General features: G+C 38.4%; 1 protein-coding gene across 2 annotated transcripts; it reads right to left on the reverse strand.

Annotated features, from left to right (window-relative positions):
• Nucleotides 1-650: 650 nt before the first annotated feature.
• Nucleotides 651-22,726, reverse strand: SMAD5 (SMAD family member 5). Of its 2 annotated transcripts, XM_050905113.1 has the most exons (8): nucleotides 22,657-22,726; nucleotides 12,208-12,817; nucleotides 10,717-10,968; nucleotides 9,378-9,497; nucleotides 8,503-8,724; nucleotides 5,735-5,991; nucleotides 4,685-4,777; nucleotides 651-4,309 (listed from the first exon to the last, which is right to left on the reverse strand). In XM_050905113.1, the coding sequence occupies exons 2-8, from the start codon at nucleotides 12,608-12,610 to the stop codon at nucleotides 4,295-4,297; spliced, it is 1,362 nt and encodes a 453-aa protein (XP_050761070.1). In that variant the 5' UTR covers nucleotides 12,611-12,817; nucleotides 22,657-22,726; the 3' UTR covers nucleotides 651-4,294. The 2 variants fall into 2 exon arrangements, with proteins under 2 accessions (XP_050761070.1, XP_050761069.1); XM_050905112.1 differs by having other exon boundaries at nucleotides 651-4,777.
• Between the last annotated feature and the right edge of the window lie 230 nt (nucleotides 22,727-22,956).

The raw sequence follows: 22,956 nt of genomic DNA on the forward strand, positions 1-22,956 counted from the left end.
AACCTCTATTTCTGTAGTATCTCGCTAAACGAGATAAGTTTTCTTCCCCTCAACCTTAAAAAATAAGGTTAGTAGACAGTGAAAGAACAGCTCACTAAACTTCTCCTAAATTTCCATTTTATTGGAACAGTACTTGAGTTAAGAGAGATTCGAACAGCCTTCATTTCAATGAAAAGGCTATCGGTCATCAGTTTAAAGCTCTACACATTCAGACAGGATGACAGCTCTTTAAAAATGTTATGGTCAGCCACAATGGTAAAAAAACCCAACCACCCCAACCACCCCCAGCACAATGATCAGAGTGTTGCTGAAGCCTTACAGATACTCAGTTTTTGTACTACTGATTTAAATATTTTCATAAATACCAACAAATTGATACCATTTTGGCTGGCTGCATTCTACAACAAGACAAAAGAACTCTTAAATAAGTTAATGAAATGATTTAGTCTCTGCTTCCAAGAGCACTGCAGCTTTTGCATTACCAAAAACCTATAGAAAAGCATTTTTCAAATTATGAGATCACATTTGTACGAGGAGTATGTACATGGTAAGGCATCAGCACCGAGAGTTACAAGAACTCATAAATCAACCCTTGTACACAAATATTTGAGACGTACTGAGTTACAGATAAAGGAAATCAGAAAAATCTGTGGGTTTTTTTGTTTTGTTTATTGAAATATGAGCAGCAGTATGCAAAAAATATCTTTAAAAACATAACATAGCAAAACCTATAATTTTAAAATTAACAAAATAAAAAGATGTTTAGAGTTAAATGAAAAAACTCATTGCTAAAACTGTGTTTCCTACAATGTAAACAAAAGCATAAAGGTTATGCTTGCAACAAACACAGAAGCAGGTTTATGGAGCAGCACAATAAAGCAACATTATGTTGTAATCTGATGGCTTGGTCTATTGATTTGAATTCAGAATGGGTTACCTTCCTAAACAGAAACTTCACAACTACCAAAAAAAAAAAGTTAGTGACATGTTTGTCTTTTGAAGCAAAACATTTAGAAAATGTTTTGGTTTGTTGTTTTTGTTTGGTTTTTTTTTTTTCTAAAAACCATCACTAGCAACACTTTGGGCAACTAAAACAATATCCTGAAAAACACTGTTATTTTAAACTAGGGAGAAAGCCTGACACATTTTAATGCTCTCTAGACTTACACTGCAAGAGTATCTGCCCAAGAATTGACAACTTTCACATTGTAATACTGTGGGGGGGGAAAAAAAAAATCATAGCTTCAAGCAAAACCCAAAAGAATTCCAGTATTTTAAACAATTCTACACCGAATCATAACACACGGGCTGTTTCATCATTCTTTTGACTATGGGCTGTTCTGTTAGATTTGTCTCTCATCGGTCAGTCATACTAGAAAGTTTTATTTTGGTCCTATAGATACTATAACCCAATGTCATCCCTTCATGTACAACTACTTCATGCCTAATGCAATTAAATGAACGTAATACTTACGCAAGGCACTGGATTGACTGCCGGCAAGACTGAAGTCCTCTAAGGAGGAATATCCAAGCTACTATCTTATCTTAGTGACTATAAAAGCAAACCCAGAAAGAACTTCAGTATATGCCTCCTCTAGGCTCTTTGCTGGTATTGCCAAAGCTGTTAGTTAATGCTGTGGTTGGTGCAAAGTAGAAAGATGCCCAAAAAGAAGAAAATACACTACAAAAGCCAAAACAGTTTTCACTGAAGAGTAACGTTCAGTCTAAGCTGGGCTACACTGGAAAGGCTCCATCTTCCACTACCACACTACTGGCTGACTCAATTTCTCCATCCCTCCATCTAGATCAAGAAGTGGCTTATACACAAGTGTGCTGCAACAGAAGCAGCACTCTCTGCTATCGCTATACTTAAAACATCATTAGGGTCAAATACTTCCCCATTCAATCCATCTGTGCACCGATACCTGAATTTTGTATCAGCAGCACAGATGAACTAAACATGATTCGCAACACCGTGAACCAGTAGCACACAAAATTTGCTAACTAAAAAGCTCTCAAAAAGTCCTACTTAAAAGGAACAGAAAAGTAGAACATAGACAAATCTTACTGGGTCTGCTCCTGCAAGCCTACCCTGGCAAAATCAGCAGTCACAAGGATATCCCCAGCACTGCATATATTACAGTTCAAGAATATGTACACAAGCAGAAAAATGCCAGAGTACTTTAGTACTTAATGACAGCATCAGAAGTGGGTTAACTGGATATTATTGCAGAAATTATGGTTCAGTGCATGGGTAGCCAATCTAACCACAATACTAGCACTAAGCACCAGCTCTGGCTCATGAACACCCACTTCAGCACCCATTCTTGAGTCATTTAGTTGGCCACAACTAAACACAGAAGCGAACAGAGATGAAGGCAGGTGAAAAACAGTTTGGATAAAGTAAAATCTTGTACCTACAACTGAGATCTTTCCTTAATCCAATGTGCCATGACATTTATTATAAAATCTAGTCAAGAAAAAAAAAATCCTGTAGTGTCAAATATACATATTCAGCAAGTCGACAAAAGTCAGGCCCGGGGAGAAGAAAATAGAAGCCTGATCCTGCGGCCAACTGACTTCGCATCTTATTTGATCAAAAGAACCATCTGTGGGTTGCAGTTCCAAAGAACGAAAGAGAAAACCCCAAAGGTGAGCGGCAAATAATGTTATTCCCCTTCTCCTGAAGATGCACTTGTTTGTTTTTAAACACAGTTGAGAAACTGCTTAAAGAAACCCCAAAAACAAACAAATAAACAAAACCCCCAGCAAGTAATACAGAAATTCCTGTACAAAAGAACATTAGGGTTCTGCAGAAGTGTTACAGTTTATTCCTTTAAGGCATTTCATAAGAAACATTTTGACGACACGTAAACAATTTTATTCCTTTAAGATCATTTGTTACTTAGGTACCATATGATGCATGATTTCCACATTTGAGCAGAAACTGTCATTCAATAGAAGACACAACAGCTTGTGTAAGCAATCGATGTCTCAGGATTGCAGTAATTAACTGCAACACATCTTTTAGTAAGTATTTGCATTTTAGAGTTTTCAGCCTCTCCCCCAAACAGTGAACCCTTTTCTGAAGAGGTGTTCAGGAAAGAGAAAAAGGAGGGTGAGAAGTTAAAAAATACAATAGGTCTTTTTCTGCATGCAAAGAAATGTTGTATACAATTCACTTCTAATTCTCTTAGAGTATTTCTTTCAGCCTCCTCTTTTAATTATTTCAAGGGGAAAAATATGCATACGTTATTTAACTGATTTCTTTTAGTGTTTAGTACAGTGTTTAAATTCTCTACTGAGTAATACAACAGCACAGGCAACAGGATTCCTTACAAGTGAGTGAGAAACTTCATCATCATATTAATGCAGTCCTTCAATCCCATAAAGCTGCCAACTACAGTTACGAGTCTTCTGATTGAACTCCTGCCATCAGGGACAGGATCAAGACCACTGTTTCATGTAGGCTACAAAGAAGTGATTACTTTTGGTCATTACCAACAGGTCTGTATTAAATTACATGATCTGGAAGTAAAAGCTTCTGCATTCAGTTACTAATTTGCTAAGCCACTCACAGTCTTCCAAGAGACTCAAACTCATACTGAAAGTGAATTAAATACAGTGTAATCACTAATACTGCATAATGTCTACTGAGAGATTAAAAAGGCCTAACACAGATCAATTCCAGACAGGTAAAATAAAACAGCTAGAACACCAAAAAGAAAACAAAAAACTTATTCCTTCCAAAAAGTAGTAAGCACTGCCATTTACAAATAGTAGTGTTTATGTTAAAATAGAGAAGGGTACCTAAAAAGAAATAGCCTTGGCAACCAAATCCAAATGGCATGAGTGTAAATCAAAGCAAAACAAGAATTACTACTCCAGAAACATGCAAGATGTTTACCTTGTATCGATTACTATTTAAAACGGTGGTTAAAAGAGATATTACAAAACTGAAGTGGGAAAAGGCTAAGAACTGCTATTCTGCATTAATATACAGTGTGTTTATGACAGTATTTTCCAATAGACAATACAAGTGTTTTTACACCACGCCAATATTTGTAAAAAGTATATTTCATGTGTACACTTAAAAAAAATCACATTGTTCAATCTGAGGCAAATTAGCCATAATAAAGTCTAATTTTGCTTATGACAGATGTCAACCTTAAGATGTTAAACAACTACGCTAAAAATACAGCTTGCAAGCTGGAGCTGCACATGTTCGAACAGTTTCATCAATGTTAAAAAAAATCCCAAACTATGATATGTATTTATTTTCTGAAGTCAGTCTTCATACCTCTTGTCCCTACAGGACAAAAAGAAAAAAATTTTCCAGTTAAGACATATGCCTGTTTAAGTTCTAGGGGAAGGAGGGGAAAAGTGTTCTGAATTTTTCAATAGACTTTTTTTCCCTTAGGGCTCAACTGTCACTTAAGCATCACAAGAACAAATTGAAATGTAAAACTGATTAGCTATACACAATGGAATTGGTCACAAAGGGATTTAAAAAAAAAAAAAAAAGTTAAACCGTAAGATCCATTCTCCATATAGCTCACAGTATCCACACTGGAAGTTTCTCTAGAATTAGAATAAGTTCGCTAAAAATAAGGCTGAAGATAGAATTTCAGCACTATGAAACAGATGAGATGGGATTAAGAGGAGAACCCATTTGTGTAAGTACTTTATCCAGCCACTGGAGGGGCCCATGAAGATGAATTTCTATCCAGCATGGGGTGCTCGTGACATCTTGTCGGTGATATTCAGCTCCCCAGCCCTACAAAAATGAACAAAATGTTACCAATCAAGTTGAGGACTTGCTTGTCTTTCAAAATAACTGTACTAACAAGAAGCAGGAAATCATGTTCAAAGATACTTATCTGAAGGTAACTTACAATCTAGCAACACTTATTATCTAAAGGAAAAAAAACTGAGGTTGGGAAGGAGTGGGAGGGAAACCGCACCTGGAAGCCTGAATCAAGTCTTATCTGCTACAGACTTGGAGCGACTACACGAGCTCCTCTGTGGAGCGCACTGCTGACTCGAGAATGACTCCTGGCTGTGGCCACATCTCTCTTGTGTTTCTCCCTCCTGCTCCCTATCCTCCACGCTCTCAAACTGAGCAGTATTTATTATAATTGACAAAATAAACAAGACATCTTTTGGACAAGATGCAAAAAACCCCAGGAAGGCGCAAGTCTGGACTCCATGCTACATCTGAAGTGGACATCATCTTGATAAAACAATCTTGAGAAAACACTACTGCGAGAATAACAGCACAGTTTGACTTGATAAATTCAAATCGTCTTTTTTCCATAACCAATTTTTTAAAAAATATTAATCTCTTTGAAGGAGTTGCAATTTTTTCTGCAATCAATTATGCTCCTCTCTACACACATTCTTTTAGTGGTCTTGTAGTTCACTTTGTTCCTTCAAATTTAGAGCATGAGCTCAAATCTCCTTTAATAAAATTACAGCAACCACAATGATTAAATCCTTGTCCTGAATACCGAAGTAACTAAATACACAGCCAACATTCAACACAGCAATCTGTGCTTCTCCCTTCTTGCATCGATTGCCCTCTCCCCAAATTAACCATTTTCAACATACTTATCATTGAAAAGAACCGCATCAGGTCAGAATAGCTTTGCTACATTATTACAGTGCTAATGTAATTACTGATGAATACCCAAATCCACAATAAATTTAAGTGCCCTCAAAATAATTTGTTTACCTTTACAAAACTCATTCGAATGGTGCACATTTTGGTGAGCTCATATACTGCTTCAAATCCATGGTTGACAGACTGAGCTAAAAGCTGAGCAAACTCCTGATTGTTAAAAATTTTCAGACTGCATCCACTAGGAATCTTGCATACAGTTGTTGGATGAAAGCCATGGTGGTAGTTGCAGTTCCTGCTCTGTACAAATATGCTGCTATCACTTAAACACTCAGCATAGACTTCCCCACCAACATAGTACAGATGAACTCCTTGAAAACAAAGATAAAAACGTTTCAAATTAGTTTTTTCCAAAAATGTAGTACTTAATAAAATTCCCTCGAAATCAGAGACAACAAAGCCAATTTTCTGCTTGAGGAGCTTTTCAGAAAAGCTCTTTTGCCCACACTACAAAATACTTTCTCATTTCAAAAATACAGTAGGCTTCATTATACATCAGCCACTAGATGTCCTTCTCTCATCAACTACAGAATAGAATGAAAAAACTACTTCCACATGTCAACAGTTATTTCAGGCTATTTTCCTAGAGAACTTACGTTGATTTTAAAACTCCAGTTTTATAAAACTGGTAGCTTCTGCCTATGGCAATTCCAACAGAAATAAGCGTCCTGGGAGAAGGGGCAGTGATAGACATGAATGAGAAAGTATATCCATAGCCTGCTCTGATTTTCAGTGTATTTTATCAAGCAAAAGGAGAAGTACATCCAATTAGTTGCACAACTTATATACCATCACGCTTTACAGACCTTAAAATCAACAAAGCCCCTAGATTTATCACATCTGCCTGGATTCAGCTATGCACATAAATGCTTCCCTCCCTTCATGTTCTGAAGCGTATATAACACTATTACTGACTAAAAATTAATACAGAAAAGCTGCTGAACCTTTCAGCACCCAAACACAGACTCTCACTGCTACTTCAGTTGAGATACTCGCCTTCCTTCTCCCAGATCTTCTCCCTTTCCCGCACCCACCACTGTTATATGGTTGGGATACAGTTCAGTTTAAGTCTTCCTTGCAATACCCTGAGAATCCACTGCAGACTATCCCGTGGTTTGCCAGATGAGGCTGCAGCAAGTCAACAGATGCAAGTTAATCTTTCAGACAGCAGCAACTGTTGTGAACATTGCTAGATCCACTTGGGACTAAGGTAGGATGAAGGTTACACAGAGGAACCATTGGCTTCAACAACTATAAGCAGCTGTCAGAATATCTGGGGTGGGCAAGAATGTATTTTCAAAACACAATCCTATTTATTTAAAAAGACAGGGACCACCACTTGCTAGCTAACTTCTTTTGGGTAAAGACCTTCCGATCAATCTCTGAAGAGGGGAGCTGGATAATATAACAGTCTGAGAAGAACACAGATACTTCAAAAATAATCCAATGCACAATTAGAAGTCACTTATGCTTGGAATGCAATGCTTCTACAGACAAAAGCTTCGCAAATAGGATTGGGTAGTTTTAAGGAGGCAAAAACCCAAGACCTTCCAAACAAAAGCCATAAATAAATAGCATTTTATCCCAAAACAATCTTAATTGTTCTCAGAACCGTTACCATAAAGCAAAGTTTTAGTTTAATAATTAGTATTAGAGATGTAGACATTTTAAAGCTCATTGCAGCCAATATTATTCTACAACATGATGTTGGATCCTTGTTACATTTCTGACCTTAGGCAGACACGCAAGATTTCTCTGCCAGTACCATCGAAAGGGGAAGCCAAAACAAAAGAACCTGACAAACCACCCACGCCCCAGAAATCAGTTGTTCCCCTTTATAACATTAAATTTTCTCGGACAACAGCATTGCAGAGTGAAGTTTCCAACAGATATTAATATAACTTGTGGTCTCTGGATTATCTGCAAAATTTTGCTGTATTTATAGTAGTTTCTAATTAAAAGACTGTTAGGGGACAGGATGGGTCTTGAATATACATTACAAGCAACAGTGACTTTCATCAAACAAAACTCAAGACCAACTGTACCAAAGGCCTCTAGATACGTGCAGTAGAAACAGCGTTCTCTTCTCAGGACTGACTTAGTTACAAAAAAGGAGATATTCAGAAAAGGCGTACTACATTTTAAGATAATCCAAGCACATTCCATCAAAGATAGAAACCGTGCATCTATATGTGCTATCAGCCAAACAGTACAGGAAAACTAGAAGATCTTGCAAAACCTGCTGGCTCCAGGAATCCCTCCCACACACATACACACCCCATGGATTCACTCAGACAAATGAGCCCTTGCAGTTTTGCATTAGCACTTCAAAGTCCTGCTGCCAACTCACGCAAGATCTTTGAACATACTGTAGACAGCAGCATAATACCTTGCATGAACAACAAAATAAAAAAAAAAAAATCTTTGATATACTGTAAAGTGGTATGAAGAATTTGATTTAAGAAGTAGATATAACACAGAATACCAGAAGTCCTGCAATATGTTTCTTGGCTCTGAAACACAAAATTCTACATACAGACTATCATTAACCATAACAAACAAGCCCCTATGACAATATAGTTTGGTAAGGAAGAGGCAATATTTAACCTTTTAAATTAGTGCCTAAGAAAAATCTATGCAATTCCTAGACTAATTAGAATCAAACCATGCCTAAGTTGTCTTCCGATACTGGAGAGGTAGATAATATATCACAGATTACTTCTACTATTCTTATCTGAGAATAATCATGTTGCAGCATACAGAAGTTGAAATAAAAACAAGGACTTAGCTTCTCAATCACGCGTAACACAACTAAGCTTTACCTTTTCCAATATGTCGTCTAGTGTTCTCAATTGTTGAGTTGCGATTAACATTTGAGAGCAAACCTAAGCAGAACCTGTTTTTATTATTGGAGGGATCTGTAAACCCATCTACTAAGACACTTGTAGAAGATGCATGAAAAGCCTCCCCAACACGATTATTTAATTCGTAATACACAATCGAACACCAGTGTTTGGGTTCTTCATAGGCAACAGGCTGAACATCTGAAAATAAGCAAAATGGAAATACCAGTTTACGTAAGTGTTAAAATATTAAATCTAAAACTGTAAAGCAGGCCTTCAAAAATATCAACAGATAACTAAAAGCTTAGTCAACAGCTTTTGGGCAAGATGGGCAAGAACTGTCCTGATTAAGGCCTTAATGATTTTTACTTTCATGCATTTTAGCTAGTCCATTGATTTTATAATTATTTTCCTATTTTAAGCCTGATATTAAACAAAAAAAAACTGCATTAAAAAATACAGATTATTATGTGATATCAGGTGAAACGTGATTCTTCTCTCCACTTTTAAAAAATTTGTTATAATTGGTATTTTGGAACTCCATTTTCAGAGCCTTTGTGCATACACAATTCCAACAGCAGGCAAAGGTAGCAGAAAATACTAATTCAGAGAAATGAAAAAGTTCAACTTGTTGTAAGCCTTACTACGCATCTGAGGCTTTAAAAGTAAGAGATGCAAATATGCAAGGCAAGTTTTATTTCTCAATTCTTTCTGTTACAGTCCCAGTTTGCCTCGGAGGACTGCTTCCACTTATCAACAAGGTTTACTGTGCCATTTGAAGTTATTTGTTCAATTTAGTCATGAGTTGTAAGAAGCTAAACTCTGTTAATTTTACACCATACTATACAACTTACCTCTGGTAGATATATTTGGCATGATTTGAGGGATCATTGTATTGCTTGTGTCCATAGACTGGGAATTATCCTGCCCCATTTGATCATCAGGGGGCATATATGCAGGAGGTGGAGTATCAGCTACAAACAAGAAAAAATAAGAATAAACCAGAATAAGCCTCAACAATTTAGAATATTTATTTATTCATTCTACAGTTGTAAACACACAAAAATACTCTTGAACAAGGGATATTAAAACATTTGGACCCATTTTCAAAGTAACCTGAAGACAACCCAGCCAGCTGTCTTTACACTAAACTCCTTCAATAGCTGGATTCTTACCTATGGGACTAATAACAAGACTGGACACCTGAGAAAAACTAAAAGATGCGCTTTTTTCTTTTTGCCTTTTTTTCTTTAACAGCTGCACTCCGGCAGCTGGGCAAGATGACTACAGCTCCCACTTTCTGTCACACAAACATTAGCTTTCTTGCCTACCCTCTTCTCCGTGTTCAAAAAGAAAGTAGTAGAAGAAATAACTTTATTTGCCATAGCATAACGAAGGCCTAAACCTTTTTAAACTTTTTTTAAATCTTTTTGCTGCTTCTGTAGGCTGAGTTCATTATAAAAGCGTGGATCTCTGCATTCTTCCATTCAACACAGTACTCAGTGTACGAACACACCATTATCCCCTATTTCAGAAATTCCCTCCAGATACCATTAATGCATCCATCCCAGTGACCACAGTACTTATCCAAGAGGGATACCCCACTGAATGGACACTCTTTTTGCGGCACTGGACAGCCAGAAAGAACACAGATGAGGCCACTGAGCTACTGGAAAAATAAATTCTTTAACCTACTAACTTCTTGGCTTTATAAAACCACACCAATAACCAGACAGATTCAATAAGGCTTCTGTCCTTTGCCCCCTATCAATTGTTGGTTTTTTCCCTATTTTCACCTAAATTGGTTAAATTCCTATCAAAAACTTGCTATTTTTTCCAGCTAAATACCATATGTGTCTTTATTTAGAGAAAGACACCAATAAACTTCTTGCTCAGCCTCTTACATCTGCTTTCTTTTCATTGCTAGATATGCTTCTAAAGTATGTATCAGCTATTCTACACTGAAGCTGTGCAAAATAACTCACCACTATCGTATCCATGACAAAAAACATTTGGAAAAAATAAAACTATAACAATTAACTCTGCCCAGTGACAAAACTAGGAAGAAAACCCCCTAAAATGCAAACGGAAAAGCAATTTATTGCAGGTATCACAAATTCCTGAGGTAGTAAGTCACAACAGTATGTAACATTTCAATTATTTTTATTAAGTTGACATTTAGGCCATACTTACCTGGTAGCTGAAATGGACTAGATGGTCCAGAGCTAGCTGGGGAGCTTGGGTAAGTGCTGCTGGCTGGAGAAGGTGGATAGGGACTGTTCGGCGAAATGGAAAATGGAGTGCTGTTGGGTTGCTGGAAAGAATCTGGAAATGTCGCGTTGTGTGGCATATGTGGTTCATTGTGGCTTAGGTTCCTGAACTGAACTAGTAGACTGTGCTGTGGATTGAATTCACTATGTCTAGGCACTAACACTGGAGGTAGAACTGAAAAAAAACCAAACAAAAAACAGATAAACTTAGATTAAAAACTGAGATAGAAGGAAAGAAATACAAATAATGGGCTATTCTGCTCATCATGAAAATTTCAACACTAGCTGGGGTAGAAAGAGGAGTAGGGGATTCATCTGTCATGCCTTTACCCCATCCTCTCTTCGTTTTTTTTACATTACGCTTCATGGAAGACTCAAACTTTACACTCGCAAAAATCAGAGCACAAACACGCTTGTATTTCATGCAACTGGAAGCAGATCTTTTTTAAAAAGAACCAAAACAACAGTCCACGCGGCACACACCAAAGTACTGATTTAGAAGTGCAAAACTCACTGTATGTGTACATTATCAAATCAGTAAAAATGGAAATACAGTCTATATAACCATAGCCAAACTATATAGTTACATATAGTTCTTTGCACTGAAGACAAACAAAATCTATACTGCAATATACAACTATTGCTAAGCTGGAGTTTTAACTTTTCAGTTCAAGAGTGTTGAGTCTGGAATTCAAGTGCTACAGTAGAGTGCTTGAGCACTACAGCCGGTTTCACTAGAATTACAACCATTTTGTGGAACGGAAGCAACTTTTCACTATACTTTCCAGCGCAACATACTTCATCTCTCCCACTCATAACCACAATCCTCCTCACCTCCTCCCATGGCAACATGCCTTAACAGCAGACTTGCTACCTGACACAAATTTGGTACGTACCTTGCTCTAACTGATCATCACTCGTGGTTCCGTTCAGCTCTGCTGCCTACTAATGGGAAGTCAAGTGGGGAACACTACATCCTCGAATTTAATTTTTTTTTTATCTCCTCAATTCATGTCACTCACTCATGAAATATTAAGCCCCTGAAAGAAGGCTACCAATCTCCTTGCAAGGACTGAGGTTTTTAAACAAGTTTCTCAGAGAAACTCAAGTCTTTTGATCACTGCTTTCTATTTTATTACAAATGAGGAGTTTGCCACTAACTTTAAGGGTAGCAGGCTTAAGAGATCTGTGGGAAAAAGTGTGATTTACCACAAAGAAAACCAGCTAGTACAGAATGGACAACACAGCTCCCCAAAACCCCACCAGAAAAGTACACTTTGAACATTCCTCTTCCAAACTCCCTCACACACCACATGTAATTTGTTATACAGTACTGGAGGAGGAGGAGGGAGTGAACAATAAATGGTTCCTGGAGATTTTGGTCAGTTTTTAAGACATCCATGTTCAAACATACCTGGGCTCTCCACCCTCTTATAGTGGTATGGATTGATGCAGACTTCCTTCTGTTTAGATCCAAAAGGAAATTCACAAATATCCAATGGCTTCAGCTCGTGATGGCTTTGTAGATCAGGCCAACGCCAAACACGACAGTAAATTACATGGGGAAGGCCTTTTCTGTGAGAAACCTGAAGTCGTCCATCTAAAGAGCGGGGGATAGTAACACACTTGCTGGGCTGTCCTGGACTGCTCAAGGCTTTCTCCAGTTCTTCCATAGCACCCTTTTTCTTTTTCAGCTTTTTTACCAAAGCATCAACAGCTTTTTCTGCCCATTTTTCCTCTTCATCTCCTTGTTTCCAGCCCAACAGACGCTTTACAGCTGGGCTAGTAAAGGAGAACAAACTGGCCATTGACGTCATTTGACACAAGTCTTCAAAAGGTTTGTTGGGTTTTGTCTGTTGGGTTTTTTTGTTTAGCTGTTTTTTCAAATAAATGTCAGTGTATACCAAAAGCAGTTATTGCCACTGATGAGCTGTATTATTTCTTGGAGGCTGACAAATGAACATATGGATGTCAGTGATGAAGTCTTCACATCAAAAATAATGATCGATTCCTCCAATTTAGTTCTATTAAAAAGATAAGTTAACAAGTAATTAGTAAACAAGTAAATAATGTGGTAAAACAAAAAGGCAGATATTAAAAGAAACCCTTTTTCAACCCTAGCCATTGCATCTGATTTTGTTTCAAAACAAAATCCCAGAAGTACTAGGACCTCACCCCAGAGCTAAATAAAGTAAAATGTGATCAGAGTTCCCAATTCTTGCATTACTGATTAATGGGAAAAAGGACAGTCAAGAGACCAAAGGGACAGCATAGTTTCTGTTAATGTTCCTTAAATCCATGACTTTCCTTCAGAAGACAGGCTTGGAGAATATGCTTTAAAACTGGTATCATATCCCTGTCATGGTGCTTCACCAGAAGACTTAAACTTGCTATGAAGAAACAGGGAAGAGGCACAGTGGAACCAGTAGTTCCACAGCCAGTACTGCCTGTATTGAAGTACTGAGCTTCTCAAATGGATCTTTACTTCCCAAAAGGAGAAAATACTAAAGCATCTGCTTGTTCTTGAGCTCTAATCAGGTACCCCATGTTTTTTGAAGAGTATTTAAAAAATGAGGAAGAAACTGTAGATAACTAAAATAAAACCAGAAACAATTAAAAGAAAAACCCAATAAAAACTCCACACCAACCCTTCCCCAGCCACTCAGAAAGGTGGTCAACCTTTCCAGCTGCGGCTATTTTTATGCTGCACTTCCTTATATCTTTTAAGAAGAATATTTGAAGCGCTGGATATTTTTAGCCTTTGGAAAAAAAAAAATTGTTTTCTTTTCCCCAGAAAAAGAGGGGGGGAAAAGGCATGGTGGAGTAAGTACTACAAATGTGACCTTTACTACAAACTGCCTCAGAAAGGAGAGGAGCAGAACACCGCTGTGCAACTCAAACAGCACTCATGAATGGTGGTGTTTTCTACCACTCACCAGCTCTAATGCAAATCCTCCCCCCACCAATTTAAAGAGTAACGATGACAAGAGGAAATGATGTGCTGTGGCAACGAACTGATAAGAACTTGTAAAATCCCTTGTGAATACTAAATAAGCAAGTATAGACAATGAGCAGCTGGCAAAAAGCAAGAGCAGAACTAAGAGAAAGGATGTCAATAACAAAAGATGCTTCCTTTCTTGCTACAGAGACTGCCAAACAACATTGTCTCTCAACTTTTGATAAACCGTGGTGAATTAGAACACCTCACATATCCCGAGACACCAAATCTGCACATAAGAGAAAAGGGGGGGAGGCGGGACGCAAGATTTAAGTACCTCTGTGCTGGTTCTCTTAGATTGCTACCTTTAATCAAGGGGATCTTTTTTCCTCCCATCTTTGATTAAATAAAAGTCATCTGATAAGGCTTTTCTAAGTGTCTAGGCACATTTACAACCTCACTCATACACATGGACGGGTACTTTCCTATAACAGAACCATGTATTAGGCATCATCAGCCAAAGATACAGCAAACATCCCGAGACAAAGCATTTATAATGTCCCACATGTAATCATCCTAGATCTTCTACTAGGAAGGTGGAAGGTGAGGAAAGCAGGGAACAAACCCAAGGACACTTGGCTACGAAGAACAGTGTAAGTTTAAAAACTTATAAACACCCTTTACAGGAAAAAATCCATTTATTTCACACAGTAGCTTAATCCCATTGGTACTTCTTTGATTATTCAGCTTTGTTTCAATAATATGGAAAAAACTGGGAAAATCAAAACAAACTGAAAAACTGTTTGAAGATCTTTCTTCCTAACCTCTCATAAAAAGCAAAATGGAAAAAAGGAAATTAAGAGAACACAAGTCTCCCACTGCTTCAGCAAGTCCTTAGAAGAGGGCATTGCAAAAAAAAAAAAAAAAAAAAAGAAAAAAACAAACAATTGCATATCACCTTATTTCTTCAGAAATAAGGACGTCTGCACTTTAAGTATAATTTAGTTCCCTAGAACTATTACACATATGAGAACCTTTGCACCCTTCAAAGTAAGAGGAAATACATAAAGGGAGATAAACTTGGGCAAGAACACAGACTAAATTTATTCTTTTACTGAGGATAAAAGTTTACTGTTCTAAGAAGTAAAAGCTGTTTATAGTCGCAATTAACTTACTTCCAAGCCTTGCGTACATTCAATAGCTGTAAGATATCAGCAATTGCTCACACCCCTAAAAAAGGAAATGAACCCACCTAGAATCTCAGACTAGAAAGAAGACAATTAAAAAAATTCTACTTTTGTTTCTCAGCTATGCTTTCAAAGAACCTTACGCATCATTAAGGCAGAAGATACACTTGAAACTTCTGTAGTTAAGCCGAGATTAAATGAGATTTTTAGAAACCCTTCTTGCCACCCTGATCTATTCCATTACAGCTGCCCCATCTATATTAAGCAATCAAGTTTACAGATCTACAATTCTATTCTATGATCAAGGGGTTTTTTGTTTGTTTGGGTTTTGGGGGTTTTTTTTTTTTTTAGTATTTTGAACACAACAGTAACATGCATCAACTAGGAATGAAATTTTACTGGTTGTATATCATTTCTACATCATTTACCCACAAGTACACTCATGGAATAAACAAGCTAACTAAAAGCAAAGAAAATTGGAACAGTTCTACTAAAATGATGCTTTGCAGTAACTAGTGTTTGTAGGGCAAGTGTCAAGAGAATTTTGATAAATGACTGTCCTATAAAATATGATTTTAGAAATAATCTGCTTTGAGTAAGTAACATAATTAACTCTAAAAACTTTACATTAGTCTGAATACCTATTAACAAAAGCAAAACCTAGTAGAACAAGTATTCCAGAAGCATCGTAACAGGTTTGATCAAAACTGCTTCAACTTCTTAAAAAAAAGTTTCCACATACATGCTTGTACTATAGCCACTGAAAAATGAGACTGTTGAAGTTGAAAACTTTAATAGCATTTACTGTAAATACATTCTGGCCACCCATGAGGCTTTCAAGACTCTTCTGCTGAAGCATATTTTTACCTGTTCAAGAAAAGCAAGGGCAAAAAAGAAACCCTGCAACAAACTACTCCTAGACTTTGAGAAGTACAAATGACACTGAATTTATCTCATTAAAGGCCTTTCAGAAGTTCATTTTGGAAGGCAAAAATACTGAAGGTTTACAGCTTTTGCTTTTTCTTAAGAAAAGAAGGTAGAATTAAAAAGCTTCATGAATTATTTGTAGACTAAAAGTATTTCCTTCTTTGGAGCTATTTAAGGTCACAAAGCAGTAGGTTCAGCCATTTATGTAGAAACGAAACATTTTCATGTAGAAACTGCAACTCTTGTAGGGTTTTAAAACTTCTGAATGAGCAGCACAAACCACATTTAGAACATTTACTTGCATTTGATGTAATTTCAGCATCTAATTTTTGAAAGGTTTCTAAGTAATCATGACATCTGCTAGGAACAGCTTCACCAGATCATCTATATTTACAATCAATTTCTTCCAAGGCTTTAAAAGTGCATGTTATGAGCTGTGATTGCAGTACAACAGTGCATCACTGTAAGATTTGAGCACAGAAACAAATGCTTTAGAGAGTCACATTTTCATTCATAGTGTTGCAAAAATTACTTGTATTGTTGCACCTCTAGATGCAGCTGGTAACAACTTTCATGGGGGGGAAAAAGCTTTCCTAACTTTCCTTAAGAGGCAGAGGGTCTATTATGGATTACCTTCTTTTATTAAATAACTTTTCAGCTGAGCTATAAAAGAACATCGGCTGAAAAACACGTTATTACATTTAAAAAACCAGTTACAAACACTCTTTAAAGAGTGAGTGTAATACATTGCATGGGGTAGCATGAGGGGGCTTTTAATGGGTGAGTATGAAAGGAAGTAAGCGCTGTATCAAAATTAGACTTTAGGGCATGCATTATTTATACATTTAAAGTTCTTGTTAATGACTACAGCAAATGGAAGGAAACTAGTTGTGTGAACAGGTCCATTGTTTGAATCCCTTCTTAATACCTCATCAAGCCAGCTAGATATAAACAAAGTTGGCTAACAGCAGAACTTACAAATTACATTTCATTTGTGAAGATAGGAGAAACAGACTACCTTTCATCTACCATCACAAATACTAAGCAACTCAACTATCTTTTGCGTCCTCTTCTGAGATTTTCTTAGCCTACTATATTAAACTGGCAAGTTTAGCAGATTAATTTGATTCGCTATCAAGGAATCTTCTTCTGGCTAAAGGGGCCTGAGCAAGACTCACAGCACAACAGATCAATATTAAAATAAATACACCATATGTAATTTTATGAGATGCACTTTTTACATAACATGTTGTGCCATCAATTCCAAGCTAATTTCCCACCTGCAAAATCTAAATTTAAAGTACCATTAACCAAGCAACCCATCACCCCAAGCAGCATGGCTATGAACGATGCTTTTCACAAGCATAAGAATAAAACAGGTAACAACTACATGGTCCTCATCCTTTCCTACTGCCAATACTAAGCTTGTATTGCAAATGTACAAGCACTATTCTTTTCCTGCTTAATTTACTTGTTTGTAAATTAAGAAAGCTTCCTGTAGCATCATACCCAATCTGAAATAAGGAACTTCACTGCTCATGATTAGAAGCTGCTTTGAGACTCAATTTCATAATATAAACAAGCCACCACGTATAACTAGCTACACAATTGGTAGTTCATTAGAGCTGCTGCAGATTTGCAGTCAAAACTGTATTTTGCAGTCAGCTCTTGTGCTTAACTTTATTGCCCCTTCAAACTTAGAAGGGCTCAAGTATTTTGACTCCATACACACATTAACATATTACATATGCATACAGAAAGCTCAGAAACTCTATTACAGCATATTATGCTATATTCAGTTATCAATATTTTCTTTACAACTATCTAAAACTACCACCTCACACATCAATTTCACCTGTTTTTATTAAGGTCTTTCTTTCCTTATAAGTTTCCTGACAGGAATTACACAGGATTGTGCTTGGGTTTTATTAGCATTTTCCCAAGTCTACATCTTACATTGTAGCCTAGCATACAGTCCCATGCAATGGCATGCATTAGAGCGTTTTCTTGAGGACAAATATAGAAGAAAAGTTAGCTCCACAGTTTTTCCATACACATCAAGGATAAAATAAATCCCAAGGTTACACAGTGGTTAAAAAAACTTGGGTAACAAACTTGAAGGGCCTACATAATCCATACCATTGCCATAGCCTCTCAACAGAAAAGGTTTTTCTTCAATTATCCTGTGCAACATCTTAGCCATGAAGAATATCATCAATGAGGTAACTCATTTTTTTCCCCCTCCTGCCCTTAAGGGTAAGTAAAAGATGAAAGGATAAATGGTATCAAAAAGGAACTTGTGGTATTTTCATCAGAACTGGGCTTGCATATCCAAATGCACATCCAGTTGACCAAAACCTATGATAAATGCTTTTATACTAGCACTAGATTTCTTTGCTTCAAACATGCCTTGTAAGGCAATATATTCTAACTAATAATACATGTAAACAAGAACAGAAAGGAATTGTCTGGTATCTTCAAAAATTTTACTAACCGTGACTGCTCTCCAAACAAAAAAATGTATTGACAACTTCAGACACGGCTTTCTCACACAATACTTGTTCTTTTCATTTCCACATCTGTACATCATCTAACACAGCTTAAAAAAAACCTGAAGCATTTAGCTCTGTCAGCTGAGAAGTATTTAACTAGCACTCTCTTAAAAGAAACATAACAAAAACTGAGGCCAAGCACAAGGAGCGAGTAATACATCGTACATGGAAGAAGTGGAATCATAAAAGCCATATAGCTCAGATAGCAAAAGTGATGCTTCTGGTTTTTTCTTAAAGTCTTCTCAAAAATTACTGTTAAAAAAATTATACAAGTGATAATGATTTATATCACAAGAGGTCCAGTCAGAAAGAGTTCACTAACAGACCTCCACTGCATTTCAAAAGCACCCTCACTTCCAACTGATGCCAAGAAAACCTCAGAAAAAGTGTAACCAAAGAACAAAGTTTTGAATTTGTTCTGCATCATGGCAAAACTAGAGTTTAACGGTGATACAGGGGAGGGGAGAGGAAGGGAGAAAAATAAAAAATTTCCCAAGCCTAAAAAAGTTAGTATCTATTTCTTAAGGCATCCACTTAGAACACAAAAATCCAACGCTCAGAGGGCCCTGGTCTCTACAACTACTCTAATTACTGAGCAATTAGCTTTTGTAGAAGTTCTCAAAAACTACAGATTCCGCCTTAGAACCAAAATCTCTCTCCCTTAAGTGTTTTGTCAGAACCGTGCATTTTCTCACACTTCTATTTCAGCTAATTGGCACTTTCCAACAGAAGCATTATGCTGAAAAATGCCATCAACAGTAGTCAGCACATCTGAAAGTCAGCCCTGAAACTGCCTCATGTTTTTAAGGTTATTTAAGATCTACTCTAGCCACAGCAGATAACTACAAGCTGGCATCCATTTCTTAATTAAAATTACATACAAGAGTTCACTAAATTTCACTGAACGTGAAAACAAAAGCCTATGCCTCCATTGGTAGGCTGGTGGACATGGGCAAGCGAGTGGGTGATTAGGAATGACCTCAGTACTACACCTGGAGAAAAAAATGGGAAAATAAAGGACATCTTATACTTTTCACAAACCCTAAAGTATGTTAAAAAATTAACAAGCTGGACAAAGCCTTCCAAAAATTTAGATGCTCACAATCAAGACCTTCATTAAAGAAAAAGATCCTAAATACTGCCACTAAAAATGTGAATTGGCAACAAAAAGTGTAACCTGAAAGAAGGGACTGTACACTTTCATAAAGCTTTTAAAGAGGAGAAGAAAAATAAAGATGTATATGTGTGTGTATACACTTCCACTCCAATTGAATTGCATTAAGACTGTGACAAGTTTACAAAGGCTACAGGATTTGGAGGGAACACTGACAATAGTAATTCAGCAAGCTTTTTTTCCCCTTGCACAGAATGAATGAATGGCAAAGTATTCTAAATTTGTCAGTTTATGACATCCACTGACCCAGAATTCAGAGACACTACCTCATAGTTGGTGGATCAGTAGCAGCGATTCTGACAAAGATCCTCTGTCAAGGATGACAGTCCTGGCAGGCTCAACCTTGGTGGTAGGTCAGTAGGGATACAGACTTGGCAGGCGGCGTTCTGCACCTTGCCAACCCACACTGGTCAAGCACGCTGAAGTGCCAGCCAAACTTTTCTACGTGGTCACAGGAACACGGCTAAAAAGGCTTCCAGAAAACAGCGCAGGAACTTGCACTGCGACTAATGATAACTGCAAAAGTCTTCAATTACTGTTTGACTTGCTTTTAATGACTTGTTTATCCACGTTAGCCATGAAATATCTAAAGTGTTTTCAGCTCACACAAGAACAAATCTTTTAATTCTGAACATAAGCTCCTTACCTGTTGCTATTAAAAAAATCATTTAAAGCTCTTTAAAGAAGAAACATTAACACATTAAAATTAATTTCAGCAAATCTATCACAGACATTAGAAGAAAGTTGCATTTTAATAAAAAAAAAAACGAAAAAACCCACAACTAAACTGGCAGGGAAGGAAGATATAGGGACTTGCATAGAACTGCCACAGCAGTATTTCTGCAGGTATGTAATTCAGCCAAGAGCAACAAAAGAGTTCTCAGAGTTTTCTTTAGAGAACTATAAAGAAAATATAGAGGACATTTTTCTGAAATTAAAAGTGTAAAAGTGCCCTCTGGAATATTAAAGATTGCAACATAATTTGCAAAGACCATTTGAATAAACCCAAAAGTCGCTTAACTGAGCACAAGCACTCCATCTTGAGATAGAATTTCTTCCAGCTCAGATAATATTCTATCAGCATGAAAACTCTGCACAGGAGATCACCCAATTAAAAATCTGGCTTCATAACAAGAACCAACCAGTACAGGGTTCACACTTATAGCTCCTTCAGGTTCCATCAGAGGTTAAAAACTCCCAACCTCAAACAAAAAACATCCACCACAGCTGCATGCAGCATCATAGCAGCACGCCCTTTTGTTGTGACCTTTTGTCATCAAGAGAAAGAAATGCAGAGGAAGCCTCTCTTCCTCCTTTCCCATTTCTTATCCTCATCATGACTGTCCATCTTGGGCTTCCACTAGGAAAGTTTTCTTTAGGAAAAAAGAAAATTCCTCCCTCAAGTGTATTTTCTCCACATTTGAAAGGAAAAGAAAAGTTTGACAAAGGCAGGTACCCCAATAAGAACATGGTTTGTTGGGGTTTTGTTTTGCAAAAATAAATGCCATTAAACACTTCGCAGCAATTTCAAGGCCAAGTGAAGAAAATTTTAATATCAGAGGTAAGAGTAAACCACTATCAAACAGTAGAGATTAAGACATTAAATTCAACAGCACCCTACACAGACAGGGCACTCTCAAAAGTTACAACACACTAATTATGAAACATCTTCAATTAAGTTATTTGCTGCTTCTATTAACTTCCACTACCACCAGTTGCCAACTTCAAAAAGTATTACAGCTTTTGATGAGCATGGGCACATGACTGCAATAGTGTGTTTGCACCCTTTTTTTTCCCCTTCCCTTCAATCAAATTCTGTGATTCCTCAGAATATCAGAAGGATATTCTGTGCAGAACCTCCATAACTGAAATATGCAATGAACAATGCTCATTTCAGTTTTCAGTATTTTAAAGCCACCCATGGAAGGTAAATTACCTGAAATTAACAAAGGAATGAAAACCAGCAGGAGATTTCATCTAAAATCATCACATACTGACGATCCAATTTCCCATGATGAAACAAAACTTACAGGCTGATGCAAATTTTGACAGTTATTCCTCGGAGGTTTTGTTAAAGCAGAGAGCCCAAGTCATTCACTCAGTAAAATCTCTAAATCCCTACAAATTCCACCAAAAGATTCAACAACTATTACTGAACCTATTTAATAATACATTCAACAACTACTGCTGCATCAGTTCTTCCCTACCTCATTTTGCTGAGAAATACCTTCATTTAATTAGCTTAAAGTCACATCAGAAACTACACAACTGGAAGAGAGCACAGATCACTTGATTTCCAGTCTTGTGCTTTTAACCGCAAGACCATATTTCCTCTATTAAGTTTACAACCCGCAGAAAACAAAAATTGCCATTCTAAATCACTTAAGCGGTCCATCTGTTGTCAGGCAGCTGTCAGTACTGGATGCACGCAAGGAAGGCCAAGGTGGACAAGTGTGTGTACCCTAACATCGCCTCCGCGGGAAAGCGCCTCTTTACCGATGGATTTGAAACATGTGGATTTGTTACTCTCCCCTTTCCTTTGGTCAGGCCTTACTCCAGTTAGGAGCGGAGTTCCTCGTCTTAAAAAAAACAACAACAAAACAAAAAAGAAACAAAAAACACCGAGCCTCTCATTAGCATTGCAACAGTTTGCTCCTACAGTTACGTGCACGGACTTATTTTTATCAGCACCAAGCGTGTTTTAACAGCCCAGCACCGCGATCCTGCGCTCCCCTTTCCCTCCCGGGGCTGCTCCTTCCTCCACACACCGCTCACCCGCCCCCTCCCCATCCCGCCGCCGCCCGCCACCCCCCCCCCCCCCCCCCCCCCCCCGGCAGCCCCCGGCCCGGCCCGGGACGACCCAAAGCCTGTCACCGCCGGGCCCGCGCGGCCGGGGGAGGCCTCGGCCCCTCTAAGTTTCCGAAAGGCCCCGTTTTCCCCCACCACCACCACCCCCCCCCCGGGAAACCGAACCGCAGCGCCCCGACTCCGCTCGGCGCTGAGGAGACGCCGCTCCCCCCCCGACCCCCCTCCCCCGCCACAACCCCTCCCCCCCCCCCTCCCTCCCCGGGCCGCCCCGACCCACCCGGCACGGAGCGAGGCCGCCTGCCCGCCGCGGCGGCCCGGGGCGGGTGTCCGTTAGGCTGGAGGCGCCGGTTGGGCCGCGGCCGCCGCGCTCGCAACAAAACTTTATTGGGAGCCCGCGGAGGGGACAGCGGCGCGGCGGCGCCGGCGGGGCCAGCGCCGGGACCCGGATGTGCGCGAGGGGCGGAGGGAGCGCGCGGGCGGGATCCTGCGGGCCGCGCATGCGCGCCGCCGCCGGGAGGAAGCGGACGCGGCGGGAAGGGAAGGGCAGGGCCGGGCTGAGGTGCCGTGTCGGAAGGGC

The sequence above is a fragment of the Gymnogyps californianus genome, chromosome 14 (assembly GCF_018139145.2).
Source record: "Gymnogyps californianus isolate 813 chromosome 14, ASM1813914v2, whole genome shotgun sequence".
Taxonomy (NCBI): domain Eukaryota; kingdom Metazoa; phylum Chordata; class Aves; order Accipitriformes; family Cathartidae; genus Gymnogyps; species Gymnogyps californianus.